This window comes from Gavia stellata, chromosome 15 (assembly GCF_030936135.1).
Source record: "Gavia stellata isolate bGavSte3 chromosome 15, bGavSte3.hap2, whole genome shotgun sequence".
Taxonomy (NCBI): domain Eukaryota; kingdom Metazoa; phylum Chordata; class Aves; order Gaviiformes; family Gaviidae; genus Gavia; species Gavia stellata.
The window spans coordinates 3883708-3895797 of NC_082608.1; the positions used below are offsets into that span (position 1 = coordinate 3883708).

The following is a 12090-nucleotide window of genomic DNA, read 5'->3' on the forward strand; positions in this document are numbered from 1 at the left end:
GTCAGACACATAAATACTATCCCCATTTTTAAAAGAGCATTCTTGCCATAGCAAGGTATTTCATAATTGTAATGCAAATAAATAGCTTTTAAAATCATTGGTGTAAGTCACATAGATTACAGATCTGTTTTTTTTTAACTTGCATCTAGTACTGCAGCTTAGAAGCATCTAGTTCTGTAAGCAAGAGAAAGCTTACATGTATTTGTCAAATCTTACAAACATCAGCAAAACAAGTTCCCCTAGTGAAAAAAAAATAAAAATTGAATGCAGTTCGCAAAAGCTCAGCAGACACTTATTTTGTCAGCTAAAATTGTCTCAAGTTTCCATCATCATTAATGATGTGTTTAATTCCAGTGCCAGCACCCTGGCATGTGAAAGTTGCGCCTACTTATTCTCCACTGACTAAAGCAACACAATGCTCCACGTGAAGAAATGTGCCCAGACGACTTTCAGATTCCAGGCATCCTCAATTTTCCCTAGTTTGCAGCATAGACTTCCCTGATAAGCACTTGACTCTTGCCTCTACTGTGCTAAGAAATCAAGTAGGTCTGACAATAGGAGAAAGTTGGAGCTGGTTAGGCCACAGTACTGTAATGAGAAGGAAAATATTGGGCAACTTTGTAGGGAACATGAAAGTTGGATGAAGAGCTCACATTAAGAATGGAAATAGAAGGATATGGAAAGACATTCAAGAAAGAAGATGGAATGCAGATAACCAGCCCTTTTTTTGGGGGAGAGAAAGGAAAGATACAAAGTCTTAAGAGGAAAACAGGAGGAATGAAAAAGTGCAAGGTAAACCATCAGAGAAGAAACAGAGTTTGATAAATAGCCCAAAGAATAGCACTAGGAGTCAGGTTGAGAAAAGACATCCATTAGATGAAGAGCTTGGAAGGAGATTGCTGAGGCAAGGAAAAAGGAGCAGATAGTTCAAGACATTTAAATCCTGCTGGTGCATCTTTATTTATATAGGTATAACATTAGAGATGTTCCAAAACTGATGTAATTATAAAGCATGACAGAATTTGCTTGCCAGAGAGGAGGAATAAACTATAAGGGGAAAAAGCAATAACATGTTTATACTACAGGTAGAGTAGGATAAAGAGAATGGGGACTGATTATGCCAATCCTATTAGCACTTTGCGTCTGGTCTCAAATTGTAATGAGTTACTTCCGACTACTGGAGTAGGATAAATATATCAAATACTTTTTTAATGTAGAGACTGCTATAGTGAAAGACTAAGGACTGAAACCCTGACTGCCATTTTGCTGGAAAGAACAGGAAATATCCTGGATTTGGGGGAAAAGACAAACCCTGCTGTAATCTTAAAGTAAAGGGATTAATTTTTTTTTTTTCCTACTTGTTTTTTGAGGATTTTCTAATTGTTGTCTGACTTGACTTATAAATAAGCAGTTACATTTTATCTTAAACTGGTTTGGGATTACGATAGAAGACCATTAAGCAAGATAGAGGTGAATAAGTAAAGAGACATTGCTTTCACCCAGGGATGTGGCAAACTGATAAATCAAGGCATCTTAAGAAGTCCCACAGTTCCTCAGCACAATCTTCCCCATATCCGTGAATGAAAGGGTGGGTTCCCTTTCAAGCTGCATGAGCCAGCTGGCACCACAGATATTAAAGGAGACATCAGTGACTACCCCTAATTAATCCAGAAGTCTTCCCAGCACAGAGTAAGATATTTGTGTACACACCTGTACTCAGAGTCGGGGAGGAGAACATCACAGCTTCTGCACACAGTTATACCCACAATACCAAACCCACACATCTTTCCCTTCAAAGAGAATATGATGGCAAAGCTTTCTTAGGAAAGTCAAGACTAATTTACCAGGATCTTACATCTAATTCTGAGATCAACAATAATTGGATGGTGTTTGCAAAGTATTTAAATAATACGCTTTAGATGCCATTAGCGTTTGGAATATTTAGCACTAGCTAAAGAACCCAGCCAAAGCAACTGTTAATGGCAGGTACCAGTTATCAAAACAGTCAGTATATAACCCTCTCTTAGCCAGATGAGGACTGTTGCCTGTACTACTGCATTTTCTTCAAAGTAATCAAAACTCTTCTAAGAGACAATAAAGCTTGCATGATTCTGTTAAGACAATGGAAATGATGTCAAAAAAAGAAAGCAAGAAACAAGTCTTACTTGCCCTTTCATTGGATTTGGACTGGTTATCTGTAACTAGGTGATGCCTTACTTTTTAAGGAGATAGCTACCATTAAACTGTTAGTAATAACCTTTGGTTCATGCTGAAGAAACAGTCAAGTTTAATTTACTCCAAACATTTAAGTGAAAGTGAACAGAATTTATGGGTACCATTTGACAGAAATAACCTAATAAAAACACAAACAAGAGGCACTTACAGTGTTCAGAAGCTGTCTCGACAGCAAAAGAAAGACGATTTCTGATTCAAATGAAGCTATATCATACTTCAGTATAGCTCCAACTAATCTATTATTGTGACTTTTCTTACCTGCCCCCATGCACACTCCTTCCTCCTTGAAGTTCAAGTTAAATACGTTAATATACTATTGCACTGTGAATCCATTCACAAGCATAAAACTGCATACAGTGCAAAACTGTGACATACACTCTAACAGTAGCAAACTGTAAATTTTTGAACATATAAAACTAACTTTTATATTGAACAAGTCACATTTAAGGGAGAAATTCTTACGCAGGAAGGACTGTAAGCTTCAGACAAGGTAACAATTCACAGCATTGTAAATACAAGTAATTGTAGTTAAAAAATTATCTTCTATTTAAGAAAGCCAGACTTCCTACCTTCACTACAGGGTGTCCTCCAGTAGATGCTTTTACTGCTCCTCTGCTTCCTTCTGTTTCATAGTGAGCTCTGTGATGAGTTTTAGGCTGGACTTCTATTTTCAGTTCACACTGCCCGTAATGACTCGGTAAAGGCCAGTCAAGAGGTGGCAATGAAGATGTGCTGCAACCAAGACGAGCACGCTATGGTTAAATGAACTATGCCATTTGGCCATGGTACAAAGTAACTTCACTGTAAAATAAAGACAATGTCACTTTCCTAACAAGGAATGACCAAATAAGAATAGCTATTAGCCCAAAATTGTTACTTGAAAATTCCAAAATTTTGCTGGTGCATTAAATTCTTCAATTAAGTATTTATTTTGGGGTTGTTACAGTGGAATTTCTTCCTTCCAATACCTGATTAAAAAGAAAGGTACTGTATGACCCCCACGCCCCACATTACCAGCGCTATTCTATAATGCCTTTATATTAATTTTTTATCCTCAAGTATATCAGCAAGCAAGTTCAAATGATGTTTAGGGGGAATAGTCTAAGTTCAATCTGTAAGTCATTAAGTTTTAACTCTCTGCATTATTAACTTCCAGCTTGTTGGTTTTGTTTTTAAGATTGATAAGCACTGCACTTTGTTAACTATCATTAAAATGAACACTACATGATGATCCAAAATTTTAAAGCTAGTAGTCCTACCTAAGCATAAAAACTTACTGCAACAGACAACAAAGACACCTGAAGTACATGCTTAGCTTATCCACAGGTTCTATACCCTTACACACAGTAGCAAAGTCACTCCAGGGAAGGTGAACAAAATGCAGTAATAGAAGTAATACAGAAGAACCTCAAAGGGAAATAAGCCACATGATATCACCCATGTTTTCATACCTACCCTTTTACCTGCATAGATTTATAGACTTATGATTCTAGTAAGATGAATAGTCAGACTCAAGTCAGTAATTACCTAGTAGAGCAAATTAATTTATGAACACTTAAAAGTGAACGTTTATAGCATTGTGTACCAAACAAGAACATTTGCAATAAAAATAAGCTTCTATTAAAACAGTGTTGTACTACCTTACTCTGACCAACAGGGAAAGCAAATTAGGTTTTAAAGAGATGGACAAATACTGGTTTGTATCGTCATCTGAGAAAGCTCAATTCCATTTCTTTCTGCTTTACAGGAAGTCAGGAAAAATCCCACCACCAATCCATGCAAATTTCCACAAACATGAATAGCCCCAGGTCCAAGAAAGATAAATTATACCTTCTGGAGAATTTAGCTAAGACCTATAAAACATATCCACAGTTGAGAAAGAAGATAATGTTTGGACTGAACAAAAAAGACAAGAAAGCTCTGCCTTTAGCAAGTATCTGGACGGACTTGGGCTCAGCCTGCAGCACCATACATCTACCTTTTACTACAAAAATCACTGTCACTAAGCATGGAAAAGAGGGAGAAGGAACGGCACCACTTGCTGGCCTCCTCCTACAGGAGAACAACCTACAAGCCTGTTGACCTGCTGCTCTATTGTGTGCTTCAGGAGCGAGCGAACGTTATAACATAAGCCTTATCTCCTGAAGCACCTTTCTGAGAGGAATGGGAGGAACAAGAGCATTTCCCTTTCCTCTTACTGAAAGGAAGAAATGTGAGCAATAAATCATCTCCGTGAGTACTCAGTGTACAGCAAAGACTCTTCTTCCCCCAGTAAGGAGGTCTGATGACTGGTCCTTCCACAGCAATAGTATTTACTGGGTAGGAGAGGACTGGTGATGTCAGCAATAGAAGAGGAAACTGACAGGAATGCAGTATAAGCCCAATCCTTCCAGATACTTACCACAGGCCAAGACGTACTGCCTAAATGCTACTATTGGCTATCAACTAGACCTTGCCATTCACTTTAATAGCTACTGAAGGAGAAGAGGACTCAAGTCTTCAGTCTGAAAAAGGAAAGAAAACGTCAGGATTAGAAGATACTAAAAAGAGTTCAAAAAGAAATGTAGCATGCGAGAAATTTTTCTTTAGTATTTCCGGAAATCTTTCTCCCCCCAGATAACCAAATATTCTACGTCAAAATAGTCGGTATACACAGTGAACAGATATGGTGCCTAAGAGAACTTGGTATAACATGCACACCACAGGCTATATACCAATTACTGAAAACTACTACTGAAAATTTAATAATAAACTCAGTCAAGAAAAAAGTATTTGTTGCTTGTGACCACAGCCTCTCAGAGAAGTTTACTCCTTCTGCAATTAACTAATAAAAACGCGGCACAAGCTGTATCAGACTCCCATTATCTCCTGAAAAAATATTTGGAATACTAGAACAAACAGAGACAGGAAAATAACCAAGTCTCAAGATTTTGTCATTCTTTGAAAACAAATAGAAAATATCAGCATGAGAGAGCAAGCAAGCACACAACGCATGCGCAGATGCCTAAAACATGAAAAAATTGGAAAGCTTTCAAAACACAGTTCTCCAAAGAAATGACATAGCCTTTGAGGCTGTGCTGCATCAAACTGATGTTTTCTAGATGTAGCAGGCTAGAGAGTTACAGCTGCTTCCCTTTGGAGTTTGATGTTGGATATCCAAACTGTTGTTTCTCTCTGAATACTTTTCTTGCTGTCTCCATCACCCTCAACTTCTCAGCAGCAGTGGAATCTTAAAAAGTTTTAGGGTACACTGCCATGCACCTTTCTGCCCTGAGAGGATAACAGTTGAATGTATTTCTGCTTCTGCATCACCCTTTTGCTTTTTTTGAGACAAATGCTGTAGAGAGACACATTGAACTGGATCAGTGATCTAACTTTATTTCATTTTGAAAGGTAAATTTTTGAATCCTATTAATTTACCAGAGCCCCAGCTGCCTATACAGCTTCTTCAAACTGAACTAGTGGGGAGGGAGGCAGAGTGGGAGCTTCCTACTCAGCACTGTCACCTTCTGAAAGTCACATGAACCCAAAAGCTTGGACACTAAATTAATTAAAAAAATATCAAAACACAGTCTACAAACTCTTGGGGTTTTTTAATACTATGTAGAAATCAGTATCAAATGAGAAGAATCATGTCAGCGTTTGGGGGGCAAGAGGTAACAAGTTTGCATACATTTTGAACACTTTTCAATATGAAGCAATGCTATTTTTGTACCAGATGCTGGATATGCGAAAGTGAGTCTGAAGCTGCTGGCTTTACTACATTTAATCATAGAGTCGTTTAGGTTGGAAAAGACCTTTAAGATCATCGAGTCCAACTGTTAACCTAACACTGCCAAGTCCACCACTAAACCATGTCCCTAAGCACCACATCTACACGTCTTTTAAATACCTCCAGGGATGGTGACTTCCCTGGGCAGCCCATTCCAATGCTTGACAACCCTTTCGGTGAAGAGATTTTTCCTAATATCCAATCTAAACCTCTTCTGGTGCAACTTGAAGCCATTTCCTCTCGTCCTATCACTTGTCACTTGGGAGAAGAGACCAACACCCACCCCACCACAACCCCCTTTCAGGTAGTTGTAGAGAGCGATAAGGTCTCCCCTCAGCCTCCTCTTCTCCAGACTGAACAACCCCAGCTCCCTCAGCCGCTCCTCATCAGACTTGTGTTCCAGACCCCTCACCAGCTCCGTCGCCCTTCTCTGGACACGCTCCAGCACCTCAGTGTTCTTCTGGTAGTGAGGGGCCCAAAACCGAACACAGGATTTGAGGTGCGGCCTCACCAGTGCTGAGTACAGGAGGACAATCACTTCCCCACTCCTGCTGGCCACACCATTTCTGATACAGGCCAGGAAGCTCTTGGCCTTCTTGGCCACCTGGGCACACTGCTGGCTCATATTCAGCCGGCTGTTGACCAACAGCCCCCAGGTCCTTTTCTGCGGGGGAGCTTTCCAGCCACTCGTCCCCAAGCCTGTTGCATTGCATGGGGTTGTTATGACCCAAAGTGCAGGACCCCGCACTGAGCCTTGTTGACCCTCATACAATTGGCCTCGGCCCATCGATCTGTTCTCAAGAAAATATTGTTCAGTCTACACTATTAGGTGAGGATCAGCAGTAAAACTGCTAGACTTTTAACTCACCACAGTTATTTTACCAGTTGTAAACTGTGCATTGAACTCCAATGATCTCTGATAGTTCAGAACTTACATAAGCTCAAAATTTAGTCCTGCATTACTCTTAAAATACCTGGAACATGTTTAAGAAGAAGCAGCTCAGCTGCTTCAGAAATGAGCAAAAATTTAGTATTACAAAAAGATTTCTGTCTCCCCCAGCTTGCAAGTGCTATCACGCTGCATGTATTATCGATAAAGCCATCTAACTTTGCATTCGGAACCCAGAATCCAGATCAGCTGCTGACTGTGGGGTTTTTTCAAGTCATTTTAGATCAAAAAATTAAAAGAAATAAGAACCTTTGTTATTTAAAATGCCCCACTTTTCAGACTTGATGGGGGAGGAACACATTTGTAGATACTTCCACGTGTCTCATTACAAAATTCTACCCTGTTCATCACCAAATTACTGTTGCAATAGCTTGTGACTTAGTCTTTTACAGAAGTTTCTCTAATTTTTTGTTTCCTTTAAATGAGTGAAAAGCTTATTAACAAGGCAGTAACCTACTAGTAAAGGACCAAATCACATGTCAGGAAACAGAAATAATGAGTGACAGTCATTCTAAAAGTTTAATTAAATCAATTTTAGCATGTTGTTGAAACAGCACCAATCTGTAAACCTTCTTCCAGTAATACCAAGTTTTATAATCTGATTAATGCAAGCCTCCAAAAGCTCATACTCCTATCACACCAAGATTAAAGGCTTCAGAGAACAGCAGCTATTAAAGGAAACTCAGAAGTAAAGAAGGAGCCCTTCAGTAGCATCCTCAGCAGAAGCCACTGCATTTAAAATTAACACTGCAGTGATAATTTTATCAGTATTAATTTAACAGATACCTTCTTCCTCTGCAGCCATTATCTCTAAAACAGAACTGATCCAGGCTGCACAAATTCATGAGGAAACATCTAATGTTCTGCATAAGGACAGCCAAATGTGTCCACACAGACTTTGGTTTTCACACATGTAGAAGCCAGGGCCCAGCTCATGCGCTGACTATGCCTCTCCTGCACCGGAAGAAACAAACCCCAGAAACAAAATTGCTTGTTTGCATTTGAGTCTGGCCCTACAGCAGTGCATGTGGGACAGAAGGAAGAACAAAGCCTATGAATGAAAATAATACTAAAATTAATTAAAAAACTAAAAATAATCCAGTTAAAAACTTAAAACAGTTACCTTCTATTTGTAGAGCTCTTCCTGGGTAATTCATTGGACAAAGAGCTGAGGCTCTGTGCAGACAAAGTACTAATGCTGGTACCTCAGCTGAAGCATATCTGCAATTAGCTCAGTTTTAGCTCTCCTGGACTCCTGGCTTAGAAAGTTTTTGAACACAGGTGGAACTGATATAAGAACTCATTTTAGCCACTCTGTATGAAGGTGTTCCTGCCTCTTTGTGGTCACTAATTCTAGTAACAACCTTTTGAAGATACCCACTAGGATCTCAAGATGCTTGTGAAAGTTCTTATTTCCTTCATTGGTTGCAATTTACAGATCTCCTAGAGTGATTCTTTTATTATTTCTTAGTTGTAGCAAAAGTAACATTTTCCACTTACAGCTCCTCCCAATACATCAAAATCTCTCACTGTGGGAAAAAGCTCACTGACCATACAATGGATATTCCACATCTTTTCCCCATCCCAAGTTTTTGCAGAGATTAAACAACAGTGTATCCTATGACAAGTCAAAGTTGCAACACAGCAAATCCCTGAGAATCTCAAATTGTAACTATGATCCAATACTACGGTCCTCTTCCAGAATGCTTTTAGAGCCAAAATACCGCTGTGGTTGCTCTTCACTACCTAGAACAAAGCAACATTTTCCCTGCTGGAGTAATTTTGGAGTTAAGAATTTTGGGACCATTCCACTTGCCACAGTGGCTTATCAACAGACTTTTAAAATACTGTTTACATTCAAAATATCACTGTTCTACTACTAGCAGACCCACAGTAACCGGGCTTTCAGAGTATTGATACAGTATACTGCCAAGTAATATCTGTACTCTATCATTTCAGAACAAAGTAGAGAGCTGAATCACATGTATAGCACAAAGGTCCCATATCAAACACCACCTGAATTGCTCTGGATTCATTAATGGTGTGTAAACATTACAGTAATAGCCTAGCTTATTAAAAATCTAAGAGGTTCAAAGTTCTCTTGCTTGTCTCACTTAAGTGGGTCCTTATCTTCAAAGTCAGCGATTTGCAAATATTTTCACTTTCAAGTTTTGCTAACGTAGCATAGCTGGTGTTATTTCTATTTATCAAAATAAAATGATAACTACTTAGCAGACTGAGTTTGCCTATAGCCCACTCACACTGAAAGATTTATTCTTTTTAACTATTGGGACTTTGGTCTTAATTTTGTGTTAAAAATAGAACATAATTCTTCTGTTCCTCTCTACTCCTCAGACTTCCAAGAGAAGGATTCAGACAAGAGAAGCAACTTTTCCAAGTTTTCGGCCATCTACCACTATATTTAAACTATTTTTTCTGAGGGAGTAAGCAACATTGTCAGCAATCCTAGTTTCCAGCAGTAACTGCCAGATAATTACAGGTAAAATACTCTCAAGTTGTCATTAAGCATCCATCACTGAAGAGATTCCTGAACTGTAAATACATCTGTCAAAGCCTGTTTGTTTATCAGCACTGGAACAAAGAGACTATTTGATATCCCACCACTTCTCCGTGCTTTAGATTAACTAAGTGACACAGCAGTCTGAAGACATCAGTTTATATAGTAGTTTTTAAATCTATGTATAAGTCTCTAAGAATTCCATGAAGGGAAGACACAGTAAGAGAAACTAGGTTTTATGTCACTATTTTTGCCCATTAATGAATGTTGCCTGACCATCTACCAGACACAAAAGCACCATTTGTTCCCATAAAATACTTCAGGGGTTAAAGAAAGAAAGAAAAAATGAATGACTCATTGAGTTTACTACTGTAAAAAGTGCCTGTTTGCTTGAGACACAAATTAGATTCTCAAGATCTACTTTACAGAACCTAAAACTTACTGTTCCAACCACCATTCATGTTAAAAGTCTGTAAGTTTAAAGCAAAAGAAAACAAAACAACAAACATAAAAGCAAAAGTAAGAGAACCCCCACCGTTTCCAATTGCATCATCACTGATGACTTCTAACAAAGTGCCCCATGTTACCGACATCAGTGCTGGCCATGTCTGTGATGGTTGTTAACTCCGGAACACTGTAACCATGGTCATCCCTATATGCCTTTTATTCCCCCTGATCAAGTTTAAAAAAAGTATTGTAAAACAGACTAATTATTTTTTTTTCCACTTTTTGGAAATCTTACAACTGTGAACCTCTTTCAGGGGACATGGATCAGACACTGAAGAGCTATATACACTGTAACTGAGAGCATTCATTTCTGTAAAACAAGTATACATATCACTGCAAAATACTATTTGCTACTCATCTTTCTAATAGAGCTTTGTACTTGAGGAAGCTGACTGGAATCTAAACAAGAAAATTTTAATAAAAGGGATCAGTCTTGAAGAGCTTCCCAATATTACATGGTTTCATAGTATTTATTAAATACCTACTAAATAGAAATTTCACGAAGTTTCAAAGACTTAAGGATACACTTAAGATAATTCACATGAGCATACTAACCCCTTTCAGATGGTGCCCCAGTGTGAGCAAGCAGATCAAATTTAGATCATTGAATATGAATACACTCAAAGAAGATACACTTTCTCTGGTATTCTTCTAGACTATTTATAGCCTATACTGACATATGCTATCTAAATAAGAAAGTGAACTTGAAGTATCTGTGTTTCCCTTCCAACAGCCAATACAGAATTTGGGAAAGGAGTGAAAAAAAAAGAGAATCCGATTAATAAAAGAATCTGAAGTAACTTTATGCAAAAGCCTAGAAATAGGTCTTTTAAAGAGATTGTGGGTGTCAGTCTCTTCTCCCAAGTGACAAGTGATAGGACGAGAGGAAATGGCTTCAAGTTGCACCAGAAGAGGTTTAGATTGGATATTAGGAAAAATCTCTTCACCGAAAGGGTTGTCAAGCATTGGAATGGGCTGCCCAGGGAAGTCGCCATCCCTGGAGGAATTTAAAAGACGTGTAGATGTGGTGCTTAGGGACATGGTTTAGTGGTGGACTTGGCAGTGCTACGTTAACGGTTGGACTCGATGATCTTAAAGGTCTTTTCCAACCTAAACAATTCTACGATGCTCTGATTTAGTGCAAGCAAACTTGAGGTTTTTTCTGTGAATAAAACTCAAGCTCTAACAGTAGATGTGCAAGAAAAAGTCATAAAATCACCATCTTCATGAAATGTTGGAGTAATAAGCAAATGGGGAGGTCAGATCTACTATCACCCCCTTAAGATACCAAAAGATTTTCCAAGTGGAGGGAAACATGAGACACACAGATAAAGCCATTTCTTTGAGGGGAGGGGAGGCTGAGGGGTAGAAGAAAGAGGTAGAAGAAAGAGGTACCTTAAATAACAGTAACAGGAGTAACAATGTAATAAATAAAATTATCAAATAACTTCATTACTGAGTATCTGTAGAATGACCAGTTTAATCCACCATCAAAAGAGTGCTCATCTGCCAAGGTCGTTGGTTAATGACATCACCCACAGATACCTTCACTATTCCCAGATATGGAAGACACTACCTAGTTCCTTTTTACCTATTTGAAAGGAATTGTTGCACTGATTCTGTCCACTGTCATGTGTCTAGACTTACCTTTGACAAGGAAGCAGAAATGTGACTCAAGGCACATAATACACATACATTTTTCATACGCAACGCACTAGCAGATTATGGGTTTCTGTGACCAAATAACAAGGTGTCATCTAACAAAACTGTTTGGATGGCATCTGAAATACGACTAAAATGCTCAAAAGCATGTTACACATTTTTAAATTTTGTTAAGTATTGCACACTTACTGAGCACAGATGAAAGAAGGAAAACATGGTTAGAACTTGACAGATAACTAGATTACAGATTTACAAAACTTTAGATAGCAGCTGCTTCTCTGAATGCTATCTGCACATTTCACACCATGTCACATGTGAGGCAAGTTATCCCCAGTTCTACCAGGGGTCAGTTTATTGCAGCTGAGTGTGCACACTGGTCAGAGTCTCTTCACACACTTGGAATCAATACTCCCATTTACTTCATGCACTACTTTGTACTTGACAATA

At 38.6% G+C, this 12090-nt stretch overlaps 1 protein-coding gene across 2 annotated transcripts in view; it reads right to left on the reverse strand.

The window, feature by feature from the left end:
* Nucleotides 1-12090, reverse strand: part of NFATC3 (nuclear factor of activated T cells 3) — a 77524-nt gene that overhangs the window by 44150 nt on the left and 21284 nt on the right. For both annotated transcript variants that reach the window (XM_059824710.1, XM_059824709.1), the window contains exon 3: nucleotides 2805-2967. In XM_059824710.1, coding sequence (XP_059680693.1) covers nucleotides 2805-2967 — 163 coding nt within the window. The remainder of the gene's footprint in view (nucleotides 1-2804; nucleotides 2968-12090) is intronic.